Here is a 25,579-nt window from a genome sequence, read left to right on the forward strand (position 1 = left end):
TCATGACAAGTTCTGCCTAAGAACTGGACTTTTCAGAGTATGTTTTCCACTATTCAGAATTTGCTATGCATTGTGATACTGAGAGTACCAATAAGCTCTATTCATTCCATGGACATGCAGTAAAGATTGTGTGTCACTCTCTTGAGCACTGAGTGATCTCCACAGGGATCAAAGCTCAGATGAGTGCTCAGGCATTCCAGGCTGGCACATGACAAAAACAGGAGACTTAGCAGCGTCAGGAAAGAAGTTACCTGATGGAGAGCGGTACCAACCATCTCCAGCTCTCCTGTGTAGTCTGAGGTCATGAGCAGCCCACTGCTGTGTAGCTGGGCAGAAAACTGCCCTTTCTGACATGAGCTGTCTCAGTCCTTTGGCACTGTGAGCAGAACATAGCCCTCCACCATCTAAACCATCCATCTGCAGCTCAGCATAATCTGCGGCCTCCTGCCACAGATCTGACACTCCTACTGTTACTGCTCACTGCTCTGAAGTCTATGCTCAGTTATAAAAGATGAAGATTAGAGGCAATAGGGTCACGATTAGACAAAGATGCAGAGGGTTATTTCTCAGCACATTTAATCTTACCCACTAATACTACCAGAAAACAAGGTCACCACCCTGATATGTACTACTTAAGGATATGTAAAGATACTTTTCCTATGTGGGAAGAACATTGCTGCTTCTTCTACATCTGTTTTCTTCTAAGGCAAGAGACTAGACTTTACATTTGATACCATTAAGTAGTTTATTAGTAAACTAAGAATTAATAACCATTACTCTGCTATGTTTCTGTTCACAGGGAAAAAAATTACTTTCCACCTAAGTGTGTCTAGTTTACTTTTTCAGTCGGCTGTAGGCCAGGATGTAGTCCAACTTCAGTGCACTGACTTAAGCTTTTTAACTAATGATCCCCACCTCTAGTTTTCTAATATTGGCACATTAGTAACTGATGGACATTGTAGTGTTACTATTTGCTGCCACCTTCTGGTGCATAAATTGCTATACTGTTTAGTCAAACGTTGTGAGGTAGTACTAGATGTCTGTTCACGTTTAAATATGTTTACTATCCTAAGCAACTTACGAGTGAGGTACAAAGTAAGCAAAAGGTCTTGGTCAGCAGATGACCCTGAAAACAAAGCCGTGTTGCCACTTTTCCCCCTTAGAGGAAGAGGTCATTGCACATCAATACATAGTAGTTCTGAGTGATTACCATCCTCCTACCGTACGATCAGACATTTCCATTGTGATGGGAATTGTCTCTTCTCTCAAAGGAGAACTTTATCACCATCTTATGGCACAAGATCACTGAATAATGAATATGAAAATGATGTGAATCATGTGCTAGGGTCTTTAAAGTGATCAGATCTCAACCCAGTTGAACTTCTTTTGGAAGTTTTGGAAATTTTTCACAAACACACCACACACACACACAAATCAACATTTATATAGTCAATTGTTTAAAAATTAAATTTCAGGTTTGCATACTGTAGTTAGATTTCAGCAGAGGGAGACATATCTGGTCAAACTCCTATCTAGCATTTCACCCAGCCATTACTGGCCTGACACATAACATTAACCCTCCTGCAGACATAAACAGGCAGGCAAACTCACAAACTAGAGGTGGTGGTTTGTTTGAAAGTGTGAGTCACAGAGTCGCCATAGCCCACAGCTGGAAAGAGTAGAGCGCCCAACCCATCAGCATCAACATCATATGTGGTTTCAACTCCCCCAACCTCCTCTCAACCAAACTGTCTCTGATTTTCTGCGTGTCAGACACCCCTCCCCTTCTCTTCAGGATGTATTGTCCTTCAGTCACTGAGCTGAGTTAAGTTTCAAACGAAGCCATTCACTTACAGCAGTGTGGAAGAACCGAGGAGCAGCTAATGCTGGGTAGCTACTGTTGGCAGCCAGATTCTTGTTTGTGGTGAGTGTATTTTTATGTTTGCAGTGGAATGTGTTCCAATGATTAGAGCTTGTAATTTAAGTTTTTGGTTCTTAGATCAGTTGTGGAAAATGTAAATCTTTACTTTTTTTTTTTTTTTTGTAAAAGACAATTTGGTGTCAGCAGTTTGAGATTTTACTTTGTGATTTATTGTTTTCAGTTAGTTTATTTCTTAGAGTGGTATCTTATGAAACATCAATCAGTACTGTGTAATAAGTAGGAGTTAGACTTTTATACATTTTAAATAGACTTTTTTTTTTTCTGCTTAACTAAAATCATGCAGTGAAATGAAATTGTTGGAATGATGGACAGACAAATAACATTTGCATCTGTTTTACATGACTCTTTTTTTTTAGAAGAGATACAGTTGTCATACAATACATAGAGAGATATACTTCTCAGTCTTTTGGCTGTTCTAAGTTCATAAATTATGTTATGCCACATTTGTCTACCTGCGGTATTAAAAAAAGCCTGCTATTAAATAAGTTTATTTAGGTTTTACTGTGTTAAAACATTGTTTAATGTTTAATTTTTCTGAAATATATGACAGTCTTGGTGTTGACATCTGAAGTCAGAGCTACTTCCATCACCTCTTAAGACAACATAAAGGTATACATGGTATTTCAGCATACTTCGTGACCTAGGTATGCTTGTTTGAAAAGAAGAGCCGAGCCAGAAGAATTGTAAAGGCACTAATTAGACTTTAGGCCCTGAGGGCATGTGGATCTATTGTCTTCCTATAAGATTCTCAGTGTCTGAGAAATGTGACACCACACGCTCTTCTCATGGCTCTGTGGCTGATGCCTCATGCTGCAGTTTTGGCTTAAGAGACCATTAATTAGGAGAGAGGCGGAAATATAAATCACACTGGAATATTTTCCCGCAACCCCTGGTGTGTAAGATTTTTGATGGAACTTGTATTGTGTGCGTAACATTTGGGTCAGTTTGTTTTCCATATGCCTAAGTCATGTTTGCATTCACATGTAACAAAGAGAGATGCACTCAAGGCGATTCAGTATCATGTGGCCCTGTCACAATAGGATGTTTATGTGGATTAGTAGTAGTCGGAGGCAGAAAAGTAGCTGGAGCCAGGCACAGTGCAGAGCTTTTCAGCCAGCTTCTGTCTCGTTTCTTCACTGTATGAAAAGCTGCCAGGTTTTCAGGCCATTTTCGACCCGGGGCCATGTCATTTATCAAATGAATAGCCCTCTTTTCTGGACAGTTGAGCCAGTGACACTCTGTCATGCCATGAGACAACTAAGCCCACAGTATTAATTTTCACTGCAGAAGACTGTTTACAGCAGCCAAATGTGCATACTTTCATGGAATGGAATGGCATAAAGAAAAACAATAATAATAATGCACGAAACCATTTAGTGATACAGTGTCTTGCTGTTTACATTAGACACAGCTTGTGGTTGTCAGTCTGTCTTCCTACATGTTACCAAAAAACTAATCTTTTTATAATTTATTGGTCATAAGGCAAGTCTCCACAATGTGACTGTGTAAACAGTTATTGATTTTCCCACAGTACTAATACAAGGTCCTTGATGGAAAGCATTTCCTAGCTCTTTACCATCAGTTAACTACTGTAAATAACACAGTTGCATAAAAATGCTTACTTTTATTAATAGAAAATAAGTTTATAGGAGCTCAAATGTACTAAAAAACAAATCTCATTGTAGGTGCGTCTGAATAAAAGGAAAATAAAATAGGCTTTCTGAAGCACATCTGTGTTTTTTTTTTTTTTTTAAAGAAAATGTTAGCAATAGTTAATTAATTAATTATCTGTGTTTGTGAGCGATTTTGTTGACTTGAGTCATCGCCTGATTTCCTGTTGCACAAACAGATTTAACCGCACAATGCAAATAGGCAAAACAGTTTGTTTCTAAGTTATAGTCAATACATTATCAGTTCAAGAGTCACACGTTTTCCTCGAGTTGGCGGAGACTCTAATAGAGCTAAAAGCAGAGTGAATCTTGAAGATGAGAGGCTATTTTTTAAATGGGTGCTAAGGCTGCTCCTGTTCTGCTGTATGTGGAAATGGGAACTGATTAGATACCTGCAATGAGGATTTTGAACTGCCACACACACACTGCACCTGGGTTGGCCTTATTTAGGCCACTCTCAAATTCCCTGTAGCTGTGCCACTTGTTTTATTTGTGTGTGTGTGTGTGTGTGTGTGTGTGTGTGTGTGTGTGTGTGTGTGTGTTATTTGTAATTGTCATTGTTACATTGTCTAAATTGTTACTGTGATATGTCCTGCCAATGACTGTAGCACAATCTGCTGCTCCTGATGACAGTGTTTTTCTGTCTGTGTCCATCAATCTTAAGTAAAATAAACCAGATCAACCACTTTTTAGTTATAATTAATAAAATGCCACTTTAATCTAGAACAAGGGTTATTTATTTAACATGACCAGTCCAATATAATCATTCTAATCCCAAAGGTTAATACAGCAGCACAAATTCTCTATAAACTATATTTGTTTCAGGTGGTGAAAGGCACAATAAAAAAATCAACTCCTTTTGATTCATGGTAGACTGAACCGTGGCCTCCTGAGCCCAACTCCTGATGAGAGTCATAGCTGCGTCACACGATGCTTCCTCTGGCCAGGGGGTCAGGTCTGAGGAGAACCAAGGGGGTGAAAGGGGTCAGTAGCCAGGAAGTCAACAAGCTGATGAAAGACAGGAGGCAATATCACAGCTGGACATCTCTGATGCCTTTTCACTCCTGGGGCTTTATCTCTGTGTTTCCTGGCAGTTTGTGTTACTGCTTATCATACTAAGGGTAAAAACAATGGCTTTTCAGAACAGTGGTTAGTGTTTGTTGTTTGGCATCTTCCTCAGCTTCTTCAGGGTGTTGATTTCCTCTTCTGGTCTGTGCTCGTATCTGAGAGTCTGAATGCTGCTTTATCTCCTACAGGATGGCTCAGTGGGAAACCTTGATGACCTGGCTCAGGAATACTCTCAGTACTACGGCACCTCTCAAAGCGACGTGTGTGAAAGGATGGAGGAGTTACGAAAACGCAAAGTAGTGCAACATGCAGACATGGTAAACAGTCTTATTAGCCTGTTAGTCCATTTGTCTCTCTTTTAAAGGAACAGACATTCCCACAGGAGGGTCAGTGCAATAGTTGATATTTAGAGAAATACACTTTATTTGCTTTGTTGCTGACATTATAAAAAAGAGATCACTCATGTGCATTCACTACAAAGTTGCAGCATGCAATTGTTAGCTCAGCATGTCTCTGCCAAAAGGCGACGCCTCCTTGCTTCCTCTAAAGCTCTCTGTTCTTAGATTACTGGTTGCAGTAGCAGTTTACATTCTTAGTCCTAAGAAAATATCTGACTGATGGCTGTAGGTGAATATTAAGCATAGTGAAATGAGTGGTATTCATCTTTCCACTTTCTTTCAGGTATTGTTTTTCTTGTTATGTTAAATAGTTTCTATGTGCTATTTCTACATCAAAAAATACTAAAAGTTAAACTTTATTCTACAATTTTCTTTTCAAACACATAAAATTCAATTATGTTTAAATACTGTACCTGCTAGCTGTGCAGCAAACACCCAGTCAGTGACATAATTAAAGACGGTCTGTCTGTTTCAGTCAACTAAATATTATTTCTATTTCTGTGTCATGACCAGACTGTAATTTACTGTTCCACTTCCCATGCATGTGCGTTTCAGGGAAAGGTTGACTCAGCAACCGCATCAGTACAGCTCCGATCTCAAATCCAGGTGAGTGTCCAGTGCTGTATGTGTCAGAGAAAGCAACTTCCTCCTCTGAGTCGACAGCAGGGCTAATGGGAGCAAGAGGAATTGCCATGTCATGATTATTTACAGCTAAAATAAATCAGAAGACTGAAAAATAGCATTTGACTGTGTGTCCTGCAGAGAGCTGGCCTTGAATGTTGAAGTGTTATGAATTCTAACTTGAATATATGTGAATTTTATTGCCACTAAAATATTTTTTTTTAATAGTGCAGCTTATTAAAATGTGGTCTGTATAGGTTATTTTGTCTGCTACCATAATTTTAAAATAACTTGTAACTTAAAAACAGCATATTACTTTTGATTAAAATAGTTTTAATAATTGCAATTTTGGAAAAGCTTTAAATTAATCTCAAAATGTGATCTTTAAGAACAGTTTAGAAAAATGTAAAAAAGAAATACTAAATGCATTTATATTAACTTATTTTTATTTATTTTTTACCTTCTTAAGGAATCTCTTGGATTCAGCAGTACTACATCAACTCCTGAAACAGAAAGACGGTAAATTTTAAAAAAAAAAAAGTTTTTTTAAAAAGTGGAAATCTGCATCTGTCAGAATTGGGACGAATAAGATTCTTATAATTAGCAATAAATAATGTAGTAGTAGTAGTAGTAGTAGTAGTAGTAGTAGTAGTAGTAAGAAATATGAATAAGACTATTTTGCCTAGAAAATATATATTCTTAAGATAGAAATAATTAAAATTTAAATGTATGATTATTCTTGCTTTATCGCCTTGTCACCATGTGGACGTGCATTTCTTCGAGTTCCTTGTGCCCACTTGTCACATTTATGAAACATTTCTGTGCCACTTCTGAACTTCCTTCCTTCCCTCCATTGTCCCTTTTGAGACATTTTGAAGATTAGTCATATATGTCAAAAGGAAGCTGAATAAGAGGAAAAAGGAATTGACTGATGAATAATGATTGAACAGCACATTTAATTAATTTGGTTTGTTAAAAAAGAACAATAAAATTAGTATCCATAAAATAAGGGTTTACTTATTATTAGGTATTCAGATCTCTGGAACTCACATATTCTAAGAAGATTCAAAGGAAAACTTATACTGCCCCCTAGAGGGGCAAGTACACAATGCTGGACAAAACTGATGCTGATTCATTTACACCATTAAGTCTTTCAGACTAAAGATTTTGAAGAGCTATTTAGTTAAGTGTCCATTTTTTTACTATGTCTGGCTCTGTTTGTAAATACTCAAAATTAAATTCATGAAAAGTTTTCTTGTTTTCATCTTACTTTCTGTAGTAGGTGGGAGTATATGGCCCCTTCATTGGGAATAAAAAGACTTTCAGAAGTAAGGATTGGGCTAAGTTCAATGCTGGAAAAAACTTGCATGTGCAACATCTTGAGAATATTATTTGTCTACATAGAATTGCATCTTTGAGAAATTTGGAGAAAACTGAGAAAGCACTCTACGAAGACCAGTGCTGAGCATTCACTCAAGCTGTCTTTGTAATCTTTGGACCCTCAGGGGCCATGGCAACAAAAAAAAGAAATGGATACATTAGCTCAAGAATACCACTGAAAACCACTCTGTTTACAAAATATTTAATGTGCAAAATGTTTAGTATTGGGATCTGGTAGGAACCTCTATCACTTCTGCTGTAGTCAATATGACTAGTATCTGTGTCTAATTTACAAAACAAATCCTATAGGTCTGTTCTGTTTGCAAACTGAATCAGCACCAGCAACAAGTGTCAGCTGGAAGAGCAGCTCAAGCAGTGCAGACGGATGGAGAGAGAGGGACGGGGGGGTGGAAATGTGCGGAGAATGCAGAGGCCACATTAGCACTGCTGCAAAACTCGGACTGGACGTGAAAAAGGCTCTATTGTTCTTGCGATGGCTGTAGAGAACTGTCCTCTATTCATCAGCCAAGAGCAGCCTGTCTTTCATCTGCTTTGACTACTTTGATTTGTCTTTTTTTATGATGCTAGTGTTTTGAGAGACAGTGTGCTTTTGTTACTACTATTTTGTTAATTACTTTTTTTTAATCTAATGCAAGTCTGGAGGATAGAAAAACATGTTGAGGGCAATGGTGGGATAGGAGGGAAAATGAAGAAAATAACTCTGGATAGCAGGTACTGTTCTGTTCAGGGCTTTGATTTACAATTCAAATAATTTAAATTAAGTGAATATTGTGTTTGACTTGCAGGCTACCTGTGCACAAATCTGTGTCTGATGATGGATCCGGAGGTAGGTTGAAGTTTTATGTGAATCTCAATTAAGCATCTTTTACTTTATGCTAGATTGCAAGTATTGTGTAAAATGACTGTTCTGCATAAAATAGAAGCTTATAGAGAAATATAGTTTTCAGCTTATTTATTCTTTGATAGCACAGTGTGAATTGAATTCATTTTATTTAAAAAAAAAAATAATTTGATTTTAAAGTTTTTGAAAAGATTGTAACGTGAATGCACTTTTATCCAGTGGCATAACCCAATTCCTGTCTTATATGTTGTTGTGTATATCTTCAGTGATACTGTTACAGACATTATTCTGTACACAAAGTTAATCAGAATCATTGTTCTGCATAGGAAAATTGGATGGAAAGAGAAAAAGCAAGTCTTTCTGGCAGAGTTTACGAAAGTCACAGAAAGGTGTGATGCATCAGATTTCAAAAGGTATGTTAAGTCAAGGAAATTCTGTTTCTATAAAGGTAGCTTATCAGTAATATTGACTTTTGTTTAATGTAACTTTTTCTATATAATATTTTAAAATAAAATTTCTCGTTTTGCCTGACAGGTGATGATGTTGGTTTTGTGGCCAGTGAAATTACCATGAGTGATGAAGAGCGTATCCAACTGATGATGATGGTGAAGGAGAATATGATCTCTATAGAAGAAGCCCTGGCCCGGGTATGAAGTCAGCCACACTTTTACTTCTTCACTTCATCTGTCACTACTATGCATTTCTCTATTGCTCAACTTTTAGCATTCTAGAAAAGAAACCTTGTCAGTCATCAAATCAGTCAGAAATCTGTTAAGACTTTCAGATCTGACTGTTAAACATGTAATATGTTTCTTTAAGTTGGTAAATAAACACCTTGTATTCAATTCAGAAATGAGTGCGTTGTGCTAAAGCCCAACAAGCACTCGTCTTAGAGTGTGAGTGTTTTGCCTTGTTAGAGTTTCATCTGTCATCATCTAAATAACATGTTCACAGCATTTCAGTTATGTGAAAATGTTTTCCAAGCATAATTCATTAAGATCATGAAGCCCAGATCTCGTTTTTTTTTTGCATACTTCTAATATTTGGTTTGCACGGTGGGTTACGACTGTAGCAATGCTTTATGTGCTAACATAACATTGTTTTGCCTTGTTTTTTGCAGCTGAAGGAGTTTGAGGTGCAAAACAGACAAACGGTTAGAACAAATCCAGCAGAGTGGACCGATCCCTCCAGTCCCTCCACAAAGGAGCCGCTCAGCTGCAATGTAAGTTTCTAGGCTCTCAGTCTGAAGGCATCTTAGTTGCTTTTTAATGCTGAATCACTACTTCAGTCATGGTGTTGTGCATGAGCTGTTGACAGCCCTTCTCTCTTTCCCTCCCTCTCTGTCCTGGCGATGAACCGGGGCCCCCATCTAAAGCCCTGCAGCTCAAAAACCTTTTCCAACTGCAGAGCATTGGGTGGACTTCTATTCAATGCTGTCAAAGCACTAACCCCCTATTGTGCTCTAGTGAGCGGGTGGATTCAGCACAGGGCCCTGTTATGCAGGCCACAGCTCTTTATGCATGTGTGGGGTGATTAGGGGGCTCAGGTTCAGGGCACATTTTTTAGATTTGTCTGGATGGCCTGACTGTTTCTCTCGACAGTATTTTCTTTCCATTTCTCTTAGTGTGTGAGTGCAGGATGTGTTTCTATCAATTATAGACAACCTATTCTAGAGTTGGGCTTTTGCTTAGCTGCTTTTACTTTAATGTGTATTGTGGGTTTGCGTACTGTGCATTCATTTCTCAGAAGGTAAAGCCTCAACATATATCACGTGAGTCATGAATGCACCAACTATATTCTTGTAATCATCATTTCAAATGTTTAAACATTTTCCCACACATAGAAAACCTTTTCCAGTTTGTTGTGCTATAGTACATGTGGTAAAACAGTTTGCATGGTATTTACTGAAACTATTGTGGTTTCCTACCACAATTTTATATTGAGCTACACATACTTTCCAAAGGAGGCTATTTGTGGCATATGCAGCATTTAGATATATTACTTACAGTATATTTTTATACAATAGAAAGCACTAGAAAAGAAAACGCATTCTTTAAAGAAGGGGGGAACATCAGAGGGCAAAGACCGGCGTGTGTTGTATTAACACTTTACTAAATATATTAGTAAATTCTGACAGTAAAGTCTACTGCATACCTGTTAGTTTATGGTAGCTATATTATTTTACCATAACTATAAAGCTCTGTTGTTAAGATGGAGAAAAACAACAGAAATGAAAATATCACTGGGTCTGTCTCCCAGTCTTGTGAACTTTCAGAAAATGAACAACTGGAACCTGTGACATTCAGGAGACTCCACAAACTAGTCAGCTCGACCCGGAATGCAAAGAAGAAGCTGATAAGAATTGACGAGTCTAAAAGGCCTGAAGGAGAAGGTACTAAAAGCACCATCCAACTTTGTTTCATAGATCTAAAGTGGATTTTGTGGCAGCCATCACAGTTTAGGCTATGCTAAAACCTTTTTTTTTTTAAGTGATTTAGTCCCTACTATATGAGAATGTATAAATTAAAAAAATGGAAGAAGCTGCCATTTTAAAATCCTTGAGTATGTTGCTGTAAATGCAACCAAGATGGAAAAAGCAGCAGGTGTTTACAGAAAGAGCATGTTGTGCATTGAAGAAACAGTGCAGCTGCTGCATCACAATGATGAATGTGACACACAGTCTAAAAATATCATAAATTGCTCTGGATGTAATACCTGTTTTACTAAACATATCTTCTGTAATAACAATTTACCTTTTTGTTTTTTTTTTTACTATTTTATAGAGTCAGAGTTAGTATGTGTTTTTATTTATTTTTTTAATGTAATACTTTACAACATTGAGACTTGCATCACTACATGGTTGTATTTGTATGACAACATAACATTTTGTGATTTTATTATTTATTTATCTGACATTTTAAAACTCTCTTCCATTCCCTTATTTTCACCTGCCTAGAAAACCTAAACATAGATGACCCTTCTTGTGGAGATGCCAGCACCTCCTTATACTCAGGTGTGTTGAAGAAGCGTGCAGTTTGTCCTGTGGAGTCTCTGGCATCAGCTGTGGAGGAGCAGCTCACCTACAGCAGGGACAGCTTGAGCACCTCCCCCTCCTCCAGCAGCCTGGACACCTGCAGTAGCCTGAAAATCCACCAGGCATTTAGCATGTCTAGTGGGAGATCTATTCATCAGGAGACAAATGTAACCAGGGAGTTAAGAGAAGCAGGTGAATGCAGTGGGTCTTCCTTTTCTGAAACGGAGGGCTGCAATGTTGAGGAAGCAAAAATCGCTCGCTCAGTGACAGATGAACAACTTCGTCATCGTGTCCTTAACCCTCTCAGCCACCATGGGGTGAGTACAGAAGAGCGTGTTCACTTCCGGTGTTTAGGACTTTGTCATGGTAATTGTTAGTACCATATGTCAACCCCCTTAAATGCCTTTAAAATAGTAACTGCTTTGATACTCTCTTCTTTTCTTACCTTGAAAAATTGTGTAGCTTGGGGTTGAGGAAAAAACTGAATGAACACTATACTAGAGGAAGTTGTGCATGTCTGAAAATGTTACAGTCGCCACTGAAGATTCAGGTTCAGACAGACTTTATCATTCAAACTTTACCAATGTATGAATGTGGTCCTTCATGTGCAGAATCTGTTTATTGTTTCTCTTAACGTCTGGTAGGTCACACAAATTCTAAACCAAGCCCAACAAACAAATTGTTTTGTACTCCATATTTATTTGGGGACTGTGGCTCAGGAGGTAATGCACTTGTCAAGCACTTGAAGGGTGGTTGTTTTAATTTCCAACTCCTATTGTCATAAGTGAAAGTGTCACTGAGTAAGATATAAACCTAATGTTAGTTGATCCTGGTGTGTCAGGCCAGCTGCATGGCAGGTTCTCTATCAGTGTTTTAGTGTGTGCGACTATGATTGTGTGAATAAGTGAACGTGAAGCAGTGCAAAGTACTTTGGGTACTGACAAAGTAGAAGAACTCTATACAAGTGCAGACTACTTATTAAGTGCAGACCATTCGGTTGGTGGTGATTTTGTAAGAAAATCTCTAGACTGTGGTAATGGAACTTGTATGTCCCCTGGCTAGATGTGTGCTCTAAATACTCACTGTAGTCAGAAAGGAAGCTCACAGTTTGACCAACATGTTTGCTAATTGTACTCTCTCTACAGAGAGCTTGTAGTTTTGGAGGATTTGACCTGACCAACCGCTCTGTGCATGCAGGCAACACTGACGGTGAAAGCACAGTATGTACTGTTATTATCCCTTTCCATGGACAGAATTGTAAAGAAACTGTTGAACTTGTGTGTTACACTCTCATTGTTATTCCTTTTTTCTATGTTAAATAGAAAAAAGATGAAAGTGGTGGAGTAAAAGATGCTGTTAAGTCTCCACCGACATCACTCATTTCCCTGGGCAAAAAAGTAAAGTCTGTGAGAGAAACGATGAAAAAACACATATCCAAAAGATACCACTGCTCTCCATCTGAACACGTATGTACAGTTTGTAGACATTAAGGTATAGAAGCAGCAGTCTCTGTCACTTTACTTTGTACAATTAGGTGTTATGAAGATAATGTAACAATGATTTTTTTTTTTTTATTATGTTTTAGTCAAGCACAGACCACATACCTAGCTGCCCTCACTCACCTCAGACAGACTCTGACTCTTTGGAGAAACTTAAACTGAAGCCAGGAGGGTCTGTGGAAAGCCTGAGGAGTTCCCTCAGTGGACAAAGTTCCATGAGTAAGTCTGAGTTAAACTGATCAGTAAGAAAGTGCAATGTGTGTATTTGTTTTCACTTGGCCTTAGATCACTAGATGTGTGGGATCAGTCAAGTTTTAAACGAGATTAAATCACCTTTGACAAAGCCTGAAAATAATTTGACTGTATTTACCTGTGTAGAAAACCTGTGACATCTGGCAATTCCATCAGATTAAAATAAACCTTTAAAACTGCAAACTGTTCATTTACAGTCACTATTGCACCAAAAAAAACACTTACACTGCACTACTATCACTTTAAAGCCTCTGTTCATAATTTACTTCCACTATATCCATTGCACTACTGCCCACCATAGCCTTATTTATTTATTATTGTTATATTCTTACTTCTGTTTATAGCTCACCACAGTATATATCCATTTTCCTTAAATTTCTACTTATGTACATATCCACTTACAATACTAATTTATTTATTTATGAAATAACTGGATATCCTGCTTTTGCTGCTATTGCGCTCTTGGTTAGACCTAAACTTCATTTCAATGCTTTGTACTTGTACATGTGTAATGACAATAAAGTTGAATCTAATCTAATTGAATCTAATCTAATCTAATCTAATCTAATCTAAAAATAAATGCATCACATACTAAATGACTCATTCTTCCTCTGTGGTTTGTGTAGGTGGTCAGACAGTGGGCACCACTGACTCTTCTAACAGCAACAGAGAGAGTGTTAAGTCTGAGGACGGCGAAGAGGATGAGCTGCCTTACCGTGGACCCTTCTGTGGACGTGCTCTGGTTCATACCAACTTCACGCCCAGTCCCTACGACACTGATTCTCTCAAACTGAAGGTACAACAATTTTAACACTTAAAACTATGGGGATTTGAAAAACCAAAAAACCAGAAACCAAAGCTTCACAGATCTTGTTTTTCAGAGTGGAGACATCATCGATGTCATCAGTAAGCCACCAATGGGTACGTGGATGGGAATGCTCAACGGTAAAGTTGGCACCTTCAAGTTCATTTATGTAGATGTCCTGAATGAAGAGGAGGTCAAACCTAAACAGACGCGGAGGAGGAGAAAGGCTCGGCAACCCAAACCCACCTCTGTGGAGGACCTTCTCGATCGCATCAACCTCAAAGTAATGATCACTTAAATTCAAAATTCATCAACACACCAAATGCGTTAACTTTTACACGTTTCAAACAAAAGCCTCTTTTACAAATGAACCTAAACAAGGACAACGTCCAGACACAATGTCCACAGACATGGAATTGGGTCCTGGAGTTGTCATTTCGCACATGTAACACACAGCGGGAGATTTTCTGAGGCACAAGCTTGATTTCAGTGAGGTGTGGTGCCTGGCCAGAGATTACAGGAGGCACATCATGATAGAAACCTTAGGCTCCAGGAGCATGAAAGACATCAAAATGAGTTGATGGGAGCTTGAGTACAGTAGTTAAATATAGTTCTATTCCAGGTGGAAACATTTCTTTAGGCTAAGATCATTTTCTGTCAGCTATTGCCTCATCCTGTTCTCTGGAAGAATGCAAAAAAAAGTGTCTACCATTGTTGCATAAATATTAGATTTTTAAAATGTCAAATAATTCTCATCTGCTGTACTAGCTCAAACTACCTTTGAGCGGTTCTGAACTTATCCAAATTGGGGCATTTGTGCTTCTCCTCAGGAGCATCTTCCCACCTTCCTTTTTAATGGCTATGAGGATCTGGACACATTTAAGTTGCTGGAGGAGGAGGACCTGAATGAGCTGAACATCAGAGACCCCCAGCACAGAGCTGTGCTGCTCACTGCTGTGGAGCTGCTTCAGGAGTATGATGGTGGGTTTGGTTATCAAAACATTACACTTCACCTTAACAAAAGCACAGGTACATACCTGCCAAATGTTATTATCTTTATTCATTACAATATGAAATTATAGTTCTTGAAATATTCTACAAATATAACACGTCAGGAAAATGTTTTTAATTGCCTCTCTACTTGACAAAATAAATAATACTCAATATAAAGGATGGACAGCAGACAAATCTCCTTAGGTTGCATTCCAGGAACCAACAAACACATACTGCATAGTAGGGCTACTTTCAGACACTAAGATGTGTCTGTCCCCTGTTGGTGGGGGTGTGAATTGCAGGAAGCAGTGATCCAGATAAAGGCAGCCAGTCTGGTTCGCAGGAGAAACTGCTCCTGGACGAGCATGGCCTCATGGGAGACTCTCCTCGAGACTCTGGGTGCTACGAGAGCAGTGAGAACCTGGAGAATGGTAATGACAGCCTGAGTCACATGTAAACCCTCTCTTCTTCTACTACGCTCTTTCACCTCATTTTTCACTATAAAGACTTGTGCAGTCTTCAGTCATATCGATGCTCAAGCATTCCAAGCCACCAAATCCAGTTTTCATGCTCTTCTGGAAAGACTCTGCTATTGTCCCATTTACTTCTGATGCTCTTGTTTTTTCTCTCCGAGTCACACTTTCTTCCGTTTCTGCACCATTGAACTATTTTGTCACTTTTTGTCTGTTCAGTGCTTTTGACAATACTTTACAAACATGTTAAAATTATACTCAAACTGTAGACAAGCTAACATAAGGTTCTCTGATGAAATGGAAATAGAAGGTTCATTTGCATCATGTCACTGCAGCGGATATTTTTGACACTCTTGAACAGTCTATATGTGGAGTAACTTGTAGGTCTTCACATAAATACATTTGTAGTTGTGCACTTGCTGAAAATGGTGACAGCTCAACCATTGTGTGATATGTATTTAAACAAACTGAATATTTAAATTGTTAAAGGAAATGTTCACTGTGAACACTTGCTTTATTTTTAGTTATATCATCCTATGGTGAGTATTTGGTTTGGCTTGAGTATAAGAATTGTCAAACTAAACGAGTTGTGTTTACTTTAAATTAGGGGTTTTTGTGAATGTCAAAAGCTCATGTGGTTAGAGAAAGAAGTCAGCCACACTTGTACAGTGTATTTCTCTAAAAAAAAAATAAAATAAAATTGCTGTTTGTGTATATTTTTTTAGTCCAGTAAAATATAATGTTTCATTATGATGTGCCTGGAAACTGCATAATGCAGAACAATTAAAATATTTACTAAATATTGCAACTATATATGTTAAAATATTGCATTTTTATAATTGTAAAGGGTAAATGCACTAAATTAGACTTAGCTTTAAAATGGTTTACCACAGTGAAAAGTCAAACTCTACTAACACTTCTGAATGAAGTGTTGCAGGTTTAGAGCCTGAAGTGTCAGTATTATCTAAAGTGTGCTTCTGTCATGGTTGAGCGTGAGGAATAAATCACTCCATGCTTTACCAGACTTGACCTCTTGCTTCTTTTCTTTCATTCATCTTTCATTTGTAGTGCACATTTCGGATTTGTTTTAAACCTGCTCTTTTCTTTGGCATCTAGCGACTCTTTTCCATTCCTGATTGTACTGCTTTTGTTCAAGTTTAATGTACATCACAGTGACTAGCATTTGCATGATCTGCACACACTGCACTTGTTTATTACAGGAAGGGATAAATTGACTTCATCTATGAGCAGGTCATCCTCTGGTTTCGAGTCAAGCCACCTCCATTCCCCAGAGTACACTGCCCTCCCCCTCACCCAGACTTCCATCAGTCCCAGTAAGACTTTGCAAAGTAAACCACAATGCCAACCCGCTATCTTAACATCCCTGAGACCTAGCAGCTTTAATCTTCCAAGCCCAGCAATCAGTCATCTAACCAGTGGAGCCATTCGTAGGAGCCGGAGTTGCACTGAACTTAAAGGAAACCCAGCACCTGTGCCACTGAGGCGCCACCTGTCCCTGACTGTCCTCCACAAAGAGCAGGAGAGAAAACTGATCAACCCCAAAGACTGGAATCTGAATACCAGCATCCAGATTGAGGGAAGCTCACAGCACACAATACATCCTCAAAAGCACTGTGAGGTCATGTTTCCATCATCCCAGTCTTCAACCGCATCACATGATGATGTGTGTAGCACTTCAAACAAAGACACGGACAATGTATGTGCCCCTAAACGAGCAGAAACAAAAACGAGCACACACTTCAGTCTGCCACCCACAGTGTCAGCTGTATGTTCCAGTCATCCAGTAAATGCAGCTTCTTTGCCAAACTCGCACCACAAGCCTTTATTGACAGAAACTTCCTGCATGTACACCGGCTCTGGCCGTATCTTTTCAGAGAATAAGAGGGGTGGCCCAGTTTCAGCCTGTGCTGAAGCACGCCGGCTACAAATGAAAAGATGTAAGAAGACGTCAATAAAACCATTAAAGCTAGATTCCCTGTTGGAAGAGACACTTCAATTGCAGGCTATTAATCTCAAAAAGGAGTCACCCTCTGGAAAGGTTCATGTAATTGCTTCAAATGTACAATGAGGCAGTGAGGTGTCACTTTTTATGTTAATTGCTGCTGTTTTTTATTTTTTCCCCAGATAATTTTAAATACAGTTTTTTTTGTTTGTTTGTTTTTTTTGTCCCACACTGTAGTGTGTCCCAAATTAAGTTAATCTTAGGTTAAAACACAGACAAATAAAGCTACAGTGTTAAATCATATTTATATTGTGACCTATAATTATTATTTAGAAGGCAGCATTAACAACACCGTTTCTAAATTAAGCTTTATTTTACACTTGTTGAGCCGACTACAGTTGGGCTGACAGCAACTAATGTATTCTGCACACCAATCATTGATTGTAGATTTAAACATAGCTTATTTCAAATAGTTTTTATCCATACAAATATATGTACAGTTTTTTTCATATTTCATTAAATGTTTTTTTTACGCAGTACATTGTAAAAATGCACAGACTGTCATTCATCCTTCCACTGTCATCAAATAAACTGATTGTTGACAAAGATTTGTACTCGAAGGTAACAGTTATTGCAGTAGTGTCAATAGTGGAAATTACTACCAGTAGTTATGACATGAATATGTGAATAATTCCAAAATACTTAGAAATTGCTTACCAGTGATAAAGTGCTACTACAAAACTTCTAGTGTAATGAAATCATTTTGTTTCATTTATGTTAATTTTCAAACCAAGAGCCACTGGCGGTGAGTAAAATTTCAACTAGTAGCAGACATTGTTTACAGTTTAGCCTGTAATGGCATTTCCTGAAGGCACTGTCTGACTAGCCCCACTGTGTCCAGGGCTGTACCCCAGGCCAGGGTAACTCCCCAGCCTCCGTGGCCATAGTTGTGGATGACAGGAACCCTGCGGCCCTGCAGCTGCACCAGCTCCCATTCCACCCTTGGGTTTCTCCTGCATGGCCTCAGGCCTACCCACTCGCTGAGAACTTTGGCTTTGCTGAGTGACGGCTCCAGCCTGCTGCACCGTGCCAGGATGCCTTTCGTGTCTTCTTCATCCCCCTGTAGCCGCCAATCCCCCTCCTGCCTGGTGCCACCTACGGTGACACTGTGCATGCCCGGGTAGATGTAAGTCTTCCCATCACCATCTCTGATAAAGTGCTGCAACCAGGGTGCCTCCACCTTGAGGACCTGACCCCTGACCGGGTATACTTCGGTGTCACCCACTAGACCTTTGGATCCCAAACCAGAACAGTTGACGATTATATCGTAGCTGTCACTTAATTCCTGAAGACTGTTGACTTTCCTTTGTTGCACTTGGCCTCCAGCTTTTCTAAACCTTGAGAAAATATTCATGACTAGTGTTAATAACATCATATCACTTTCTTTGGCACACTTGCAGGCTATGGATGGATTTGGATCCCTCCCTTTAATTCAAAACAGGGATAACCTTAATGACAACCTGCAAATAAATATTGACTGATTGATGTGACAGTGACACACTGTTTATTGATGAATAAATTGAGAACAAACCTCTTCTGGAGCCATGGCAGGTAACTTAAACATTCACATTTTATGGTAGTAAAGGCCTGGCCAAACTTGTGGTCTGGGAATCGTTTCAGTTCACGGTCAGTCATGAGTCGAAAGCCGATCACAAACTCTGACCAAAACGGCTTCCAATCATCTGGAATCTTCTTGAAAATTTGCCAGCTGGAGGGGGAAAAAAAATCAACTACATAGAAATACTGTATGATTTAATCATTTAATAGTGATCTACAGTAGCTGAGTATTTGCCTTTTTATTGGTGATGGACATATAATATAGTAGTATAATCACAGTAACAAGTTTACCCAGAGCTTAGCATTACTCCAGCTTCAGGTGAGTATTGTGACTGAGCAATGGCCAACAGGTGATCAAAGCTGTCTTTGAACCAGCGCCTTTGTCTTACTAAAGGAATATCTGAGAGACCATAAAATGAGTTATTTTTAACATGAAATGCCAATGTAATGCCTGTACAATATGTGTGGTTGTGGTAAATACACTGCACTGTAATCCATTTTTGAGAGCTGTTGCATACCTGGAAACTCTGCAGCAAATAGGATCCCAGCAGCTCCATCACTGGTGGTGTCTGGGCTGAACTTCTCAGCCAGCAGAGTGACGAAGCAGCAAGGAAAAGCCTCCGCGATGCAGACAGCAGTGGAGAAGCCGACCACACCAGCTCCTACCACTACAACCTTGACACTTTTCATTCTGTACAAATGTGTGTCTCAAACTACAGGTAGGCAGAAGGTAGAGAACTGTGCCAAATACTGCTCAGGTCTTTGTTTACACTTGGCTCTTAAAAAGTGAATCCACCACTGGCAGCCCAAACTGTACAATCAGTGGCCTATTTCAGACCGAAGGCCAGTCTTTGGATTAATGCACTACAGACTATGGAAACTAGGTCAGACACACCCTAAAAAAGAAGTCTGGTGTACTGCCTGTTAGTGCAGTGTTTACTATTAATGCTATTTCCTGTTTTAGGAACTTAATATATGGGTGTAAGATTTCGTTATGACTGTCTATTAGAAGTGACTGAAAAGACTTGTTTTAATTATTTTGTTTCACCAGTTATTTCACTGTTATTTGATAAAACTATTAATGTATAAGTATAGGGTTTCCAGAAAACTGCATTTCACTTGAAATGTATTAAATATATCTGCTTAAGATATCAAACTACGTTCAGAGAATTAACTAAGTATTATACAGCATTATTATATTATACACCCAAGGCCCCTGAAAACCAAGAACACCTGGCTTGTTTACAGCTCAGATGAGTTTTATCCTAAGGTATTAAAAGGTGTGTCACTGAGGCAGATCTAAGAACTACCACTAAACCATGAAGTTTCTCACTGCATTGTTACTCGGATCGCGAAGACTGACCAACCTTTTGTTCTGGGGGGCAGCAGCCTTGTCACCGGGAGATGTAAATATTGCAATCGTTTTTCGCTATGTCTCATACTACAGCAAGAGACAACTGAAGTAAAACGCCTTCACCTACACGTAATAACAGGCAGTAAGTTATTAGTTCCACTATACTGCCGACTGTCGGCAAGTGTTTGTTTGTTTGTTAATTCTGTTTTTATAGGACGCGCAGGTCTTACAGAAATTGACTTCAGCGATGACAATAAATTATTTAAATAAGAAAAGGTTTATTAGTTAAACGGAGCCGTTTGCTAAGATCATCTACTCTAACCAGCTTTTTAATATTTAAAACCGAGATCTAAAGAAATGGATATGGTTAGAAGCCAGTTCCAGCCATTATATATATATATATATAACAGCTGATCTACAAATCATGTGACGGTATTCAGTGTATTTACAGACTGGGCGCTTTAGGCGAGCCACAGCATGTACAGCTCAATTTCGAACCGATCGGGGATCTCGTTAGAACCACCTCTCGCGATAAACCTTTCACGTTCGCGTATTCCCCTTGACGATGAAAACGAAGGTAAGGTCCTTAAAGATCACTGTTAGCTTTCAGTGCTTATTGAAGTGAATATTGAATTCAGGAAACAACAACCAGCTCATTAATTGAAACCCTCACTCTGCTATTTATTCTCGCTGTCCGTTTTTGGGCTAACGTCCGTGCACCGTTTGCTAGCTTGTTTGCTAGCACTATAGCTCCGACATGCACATGGTTGAACTATCCGTAGTTCAGAAACAAAATTAGGCAAACTTTGTGTTGGTGTGTTAAATCAGTGGTTCTCAAGAAACCCCACGTTTTTGTTGTTTTTCCAACTAGCCCAGCATTATCCAGTGCTGATTACCTGGACCAGGTGTGTTCGGTCAAAAATGCAGAGCAGTGTTAGTGTAGCTATAAGTTAGTCAATTGAATAACTATTAATTGTCAGCTATTTTTATCAACCAATTAATTGTAATTTCCAGTATAATGTTATTTGAGGCTTATAAATGTTTAAGAGTTAAACTGAATTGACCTTAGTCGGACATAAATACATCTCAGACTTGGTGGGTAGGCTAAGAAAGGCAAGTCAAAAAACTTTTTAACATTTTATAGACTAAATAATTGATTAATTGATGAGAAAAATAATGATTGCTTGCATAACGGTGCATCATATAGCAGTAACAAGCAAAGTTAATTTAAAAAAACAAGTAAAAAAATTATAAAAGATGAAGACTATAACAGCCTGTATATCTGTATTTACTCAGTCTTTGCCTGTGTGTCCAATTTTGACAGTGTCCTTTCTTTGCTAACAGGAACTGTTGACGGGAAGATGACTCAAAAAGCAACAACCAGAACTACACCACTCATGTTTTTTTACTCTGATACATATAAGCAAAGCATCTTAAGCAAATTTGACACGCTCAGGAAAAAGGACCTACTGTGTGATGTTACTTTAGTTGTGGAAGACGTGCACTTCAAGGCGCACAAAGCCCTGCTGGCATTAAACAGTGAGTACTTCTCACTGATGTTCACATCAGAAGGTCACAGTAGTGAGTCTACCTACAAACTGGATGGCATGACAGCGAAGATGGTCTCTGCAGTGCTGGAATTCATTTACAGCGCCCAAGTGTCTGTGGAGGAGAGCGCCACAGAGCAGCTTCTGGCCACAGCTCTTCTCATGGAGGTCAGTGACCTTATCAAAGAGCTCAGGGATTTCAGATGCTCCGCTGCTGGGGTTAAAGGGGATGAGGCAAAGGAAAACGATGTTCAGGTGCCACATATGTTAAAACGCAAAAGAGGTCGACCTAAAAAAACTTTGGGTCTGCCTGTAACAGACCCACAGGTGGAGGAGAGAAGGGCACCGTGTGAGAGCTCAGAGGAGGCACAGGCTGGAGACGGGGTCTGCGAAGATGTAGATTCTGAGTCACAAAGAAAAGACGATGCAGATTACACTCCTGGAGCCCACAGAAGCACTCGCCAAGTCAGGCCTCCTATGAAATACAAAAGTTACAAAGTGGGAAGTGACACGGCAGGAAGCAAAGAGCCTGGGAAAAGAGGCAGGAAGAGGAAGTACCCCAACACCGAGGCCAAGTGTGAGGACTGCAGCAAAGTGTTTAAAAGCCACCTCTTTTTAAGAATTCACCAAAGAACTCATACAGGTAACCAGGCGCCTGGGTTAGGATCTGTAACGGTCAGAATCCCCTAAAGTATAATTCTGTTTGGTTTTTGGTTTGTTCTTTACAGATTTGATCTTTTCAGAGATTTAGCAATTATTTTGATATGTTCTTAAAAATCTAACCATTCTTTGAAGCAAATATGTCTTATACATGTATGTTACAAGATGAGCAGATGAGGAGCTTTAGTTGCAAATTTTGTCATACGATAGATTATTAATTACTGGAAATAAAAGGTAATTTAACAGAATCACAGATGTTTGATTGTGTTAGGAACAGGAAAGTGTGAGGCCACTGATCAACCATATCTTGCTCTATTCCACCACCCAATAATACGTCAATACCACACTGAATTTTCTTTAATTTTATTTTTTCCCCCCCAGGAGAGAAACCTTTCCGGTGCCTGATTTGTGGGAAGGGTTTTACCCAGAAGCACACTCTTTTGGTTCACCAGCGCATTCACACCGGGGAGAAGCCATTCGTTTGCACTGTTTGCTCCAAAGCTCTCTGCACAAAACACTCCCTGCAAGAGCACATGAACCTCCATGAAGGTACTGTAGATCTGATAAAGCTAGTACTCTGTGTGTTTGTGTGTATCATTTGCTTTGAATGTCATATTTTAATAAGCTAAATGGAAACTGTGTGATGTAGTATAGTCCTGTTGTATGGCATCATCTTTTGAACATTTTCAGAAATTATTAAAATTTTATATTGTTATCCCATAAATCAAACTCTGGTCTATCAGTATCTTGTCCTTTCTCACTCATGTTAATTTTGTTGCGTATCCCCAGAAGATAAATCGTTTGACTGTGACAAATGTGGAAAGACTTTCACTCAGAAGAGGCAACTTAAAAGCCATTACAGGGTTCATACAGGTGAGAATCAAATCGCTTCAACAGCTGCAGGTTAATTCTCATGTAAGTTTTTTATAAACTAAACAATGTGAATTTATTTTTTTTTTTTTGGGTGAAAGGTAAATCATTACCAGAATGCGCCCAGTGCCATCACAAGTTTATGGATACAGCTCAGCTGAAAAAACATCTGAGAACTCACACAGGTGAAATCTAAGGCTTCAACAGATCTGTAAATCATTTTTAAACAGCTAAGACAAATATTACAGTAATAAAGCATTTTTACTGTTTCACAGGGGAGAAGCCTTTCACATGTGAGATTTGTGGAAAGTGTTTTACAGCGAAGAGCACGCTGCAGATTCACATCCGGATTCACAGGTGAGGAAAATAATGTTGAGTGATGGGTTTTAATTTCTCATAACTGACTATATCAGTTTGAATGTTTTTGTGTCCTTAATCAGTCACATTTGAAATCCATGTATATGGAAGGTGTCACTGGCCTTCAAATGAGGAAATAGTTGGTGAACCTTGTAGTGAGGCAATTCATGTCAAAATGTAGAGTGATTTTTGGACTTAGGTTCGTCAGCTGACCAAAAACAAACACGACCCCAGGTGAGTGTTAATCTTGTCTCATGTCTGCTGGATGTGTAAATGAGCAACTTTCAGCTTTCCGCTTCACAGCATCACGTTAAAAGGTACTGGTACGTTGAGTGTTGCGTCTCCAGCTGGATTCTGCTGCCCCCGAGTGGCCAAAAAGAAATCAGCACGCAGTTTTTCATTTTCAGAAAACATGGGTAAAATTTAACCCATGTACTTATAAATGTCATTGTATTGCTAAGGTCTTTCTCTTTGTGCAGTTTTAGGTTATTGACCTTTGCAGGCTAGTTGTCCTGTGTAGGAGAGTTGGGCTATGATTGCTTTCTACCAGCCAAACATATTGGGGTTTCTCCTGAGCCAGGATTATTTAGTAATATGTTTAGGTGCAATGTAACAAAGTCTGTCTCAGAAATATTTAGCAGCAAGTGTCTTGTCAAAATGAAAACATGAAACGAAAATGATTTATTTTTTCTGTTTCCAGCAGTGTCCTGTAACACTCCCCTGAATACACCACCTTCAGATGTTGCAGTATTCTATTGAGTATTTCTGATGTTAGAAGTTTATTTTAAAGCTTGTTTATATAAAGTTATAAAATGTTTCTCTTTGCAGGGGCGAGAAGCCGTACGAATGCAACGTCTGCAATAAATCTTTTTCAGACCCTAGTGCAAGACGACGACACGTTGCCTCACACTCGGGGAAGAAACCCTTCACATGCACCTTCTGCAGCCTCTCATTCACACGCTTGGACAATCTGAAAACACACACCAAATCTCACGACAAGGAGAGAGCTGTCTCAACAGGGGCCGCACCCGAAGCAGCGGTAAGGGACGGCCCAGCACCACCAGAGGAGGTGAGAAACATCCTGCAGCTGCAACCATACCCGCTGCCCCCCAGCTCCGAGCAGGAGATCCAGCTGGTGGTGACAGCTGACGTGAATAACATTAATTTTGTGCCGGGTCAAGACCAGGAGATCAGCATCATCACCACAGAGGGGGGCGCAGTACACTCAGCCCACTCCAGACTCACCCTCCTCACACAGCCTGCGGGTCATGTGCAGAATGTGGCTCTGGTCACTCAGGGTGGTGTGGTGGACCAGACCATCAGTATGCTGGAGGGACAGATAGCGCACCAGCCTGAGCAGATGCATCTCATTACTCTGAGTAAAGAGGCGATGGAGCACCTACAGGTCCACCACGGTCCCCCACAGCCGCGTCAGATGACGCATCAGCCGATCCAGCAGCTGGCTGCCGCTCAGGAGACTTCACGCGGTCAGGTGGGCAGGGAGCAACACAGCCAGGCCATTCACATCAGCAGCCAGAGCAGCCAGCCCATCTCCATCAGCCAGACCAGTGAGCAGATCTCCAGCCACCACATCCAGGGACAGACGTTTCAGATTCAGGCAGGGACCGTTTCCTACCTGTACACCACAGGGCTGCCGCAGGAGAGCTGAGTGTGGGACAACGCTGCTAAATCAAAAGTGAGAACGCTGCTACAGCACACAAAGCACAGAGAAGTGAGAACAATCCTACTGCAAATTCAAACATAGACTCAGGCATCTGAAATTGGAGAGTCACCAATGTGCATGTAAATGAAAACAGAGCCTTTCAGAAAAGAATATTCACTAGAGCCTGAATGTTTTTCAAATCAATATTGTACAATAGTTGTTGTTTAGTGAGAACATTTTCTATTTTGTAGTGAAACAATTCAGCTTTCACAATAAGCTAATAATTGTGATACACCAATACCACTGTTTGAGAGGCAACACAGTTTACTGTAATACATTTTTTCCTTTAAGTTTTATGCATCACTTAGTTGATCTTTACACAACACTGCACATGGATTTAAACAAACCACTGATTGGATTTCTCAAAGAGCTTTAATAGACTTTCAGAAATCAGCAGTCAAATAGAATAAATACAAATGGGGGGAACAGACTGAAAACGTTTAAGACATTACACAACAATTAATTTTCAGTTGGATGAAGTTGCAGGCTTT

At 39.4% G+C, this 25,579-nt stretch overlaps 3 protein-coding genes across 8 annotated transcripts in view; 2 read left to right on the top strand and 1 right to left on the bottom strand.

The window, feature by feature from the left end:
- Window positions 1–17,356, top strand: part of sash1b (SAM and SH3 domain containing 1b) — a 39,720-nt gene extending 22,364 nt beyond the window's left edge. The window contains exons 1-19 of one of the 4 annotated variants that reach the window (XM_067480294.1): window positions 1,762–1,924; window positions 4,438–4,733; window positions 4,869–4,997; window positions 5,634–5,684; window positions 6,169–6,218; window positions 7,886–7,926; window positions 8,268–8,354; window positions 8,476–8,588; window positions 9,062–9,163; window positions 10,201–10,333; window positions 10,898–11,292; window positions 12,121–12,195; window positions 12,298–12,441; window positions 12,561–12,693; window positions 13,353–13,522; window positions 13,608–13,814; window positions 14,362–14,512; window positions 14,827–14,955; window positions 16,218–17,356. In XM_067480294.1, coding sequence (XP_067336395.1) covers window positions 4,953–4,997; window positions 5,634–5,684; window positions 6,169–6,218; window positions 7,886–7,926; window positions 8,268–8,354; window positions 8,476–8,588; window positions 9,062–9,163; window positions 10,201–10,333; window positions 10,898–11,292; window positions 12,121–12,195; window positions 12,298–12,441; window positions 12,561–12,693; window positions 13,353–13,522; window positions 13,608–13,814; window positions 14,362–14,512; window positions 14,827–14,955; window positions 16,218–17,086 — 2,895 coding nt within the window. In that variant the 5' untranslated portion in view covers window positions 1,762–1,924; window positions 4,438–4,733; window positions 4,869–4,952 and the 3' untranslated portion in view covers window positions 17,087–17,356. Of the gene's footprint in view, window positions 1–1,761; window positions 1,925–4,437; window positions 4,734–4,868; window positions 4,998–5,633; window positions 5,685–6,168; window positions 6,219–6,369; window positions 7,812–7,885; window positions 7,927–8,267; window positions 8,355–8,475; window positions 8,589–9,061; window positions 9,164–10,200; window positions 10,334–10,897; window positions 11,293–12,120; window positions 12,196–12,297; window positions 12,442–12,560; window positions 12,694–13,352; window positions 13,523–13,607; window positions 13,815–14,361; window positions 14,513–14,826; window positions 14,956–16,217 lie in introns of those variants that run through there. The other 3 variants (XM_067480293.1, XM_067480292.1, XM_067480295.1) reach the window with 3 other exon arrangements.
- Window positions 17,357–17,798: 442 nt separating this feature from the next.
- On the bottom strand, window positions 17,799–19,866 carry ddo (D-aspartate oxidase). Of its 2 annotated transcripts, XM_067480317.1 has the most exons (4): window positions 19,096–19,866; window positions 18,869–18,977; window positions 18,552–18,728; window positions 17,799–18,357 (listed from the first exon to the last, which is right to left on the bottom strand). In XM_067480317.1, the coding sequence occupies exons 1-4, from the start codon at window positions 19,265–19,267 to the stop codon at window positions 17,799–17,801; spliced, it is 1,017 nt and encodes a 338-aa protein (XP_067336418.1). In that variant the 5' UTR covers window positions 19,268–19,866. The 2 variants fall into 2 exon arrangements, with proteins under 2 accessions (XP_067336418.1, XP_067336419.1); XM_067480318.1 differs by lacking the exon at window positions 18,869–18,977 and having other exon boundaries at window positions 19,096–19,231.
- Window positions 19,867–19,945: 79 nt separating this feature from the next.
- zbtb24 (zinc finger and BTB domain containing 24) lies at window positions 19,946–25,498 on the top strand. Of its 2 annotated transcripts, none has more exons than XM_067480299.1 (7): window positions 19,946–20,073; window positions 21,276–22,121; window positions 22,520–22,687; window positions 22,928–23,011; window positions 23,110–23,193; window positions 23,284–23,365; window positions 24,194–25,498. In XM_067480299.1, exons 2-7 carry the CDS (start codon window positions 21,293–21,295, stop codon window positions 25,032–25,034), a joined length of 2,088 nt encoding a protein of 695 aa, XP_067336400.1. In that variant the 5' UTR covers window positions 19,946–20,073; window positions 21,276–21,292; the 3' UTR covers window positions 25,035–25,498. The 2 variants fall into 2 exon arrangements, with proteins under 2 accessions (XP_067336400.1, XP_067336399.1); XM_067480298.1 differs by lacking the exon at window positions 19,946–20,073 and adding an exon at window positions 20,381–20,508.
- Window positions 25,499–25,579: the final 81 nt, after the last annotated feature.

The sequence above is a fragment of the Channa argus genome, chromosome 16 (assembly GCF_033026475.1).
Source record: "Channa argus isolate prfri chromosome 16, Channa argus male v1.0, whole genome shotgun sequence".
Classification (NCBI taxonomy): domain Eukaryota; kingdom Metazoa; phylum Chordata; class Actinopteri; order Anabantiformes; family Channidae; genus Channa; species Channa argus.

Bases quoted from the DNA above. Each gene is read 5' to 3' on its own strand.
- ddo (XM_067480317.1), bottom strand. From the start codon at position 19,267: ATGAAAAGTGTCAAGGTTGTAGTGGTAGGAGCTGGTGTGGTCGGCTTC. The intron at 18,978-19,095 runs GTATGCAACAGC...ATGGTCTCTCAG, and splicing joins ATTTGCTGCAGAGTTTCCAG to ATATTCCTTTAGTAAGACAA. The intron at 18,358-18,551 runs GTTTGTTCTCAA...TATTTTCTCAAG, and splicing joins CTGCCATGGCTCCAGAAGAG to GTTTAGAAAAGCTGGAGGCC.
- zbtb24 (XM_067480298.1), top strand. From the start codon at position 20,409: ATGTACAGCTCAATTTCGAACCGATCGGGGATCTCGTTAGAACCACCT. The intron at 20,509-21,275 runs GTAAGGTCCTTA...CTTTGCTAACAG, and splicing joins CCTTGACGATGAAAACGAAG to GAACTGTTGACGGGAAGATG. The intron at 22,688-22,927 runs GTACTGTAGATC...GCGTATCCCCAG, and splicing joins GCACATGAACCTCCATGAAG to AAGATAAATCGTTTGACTGT.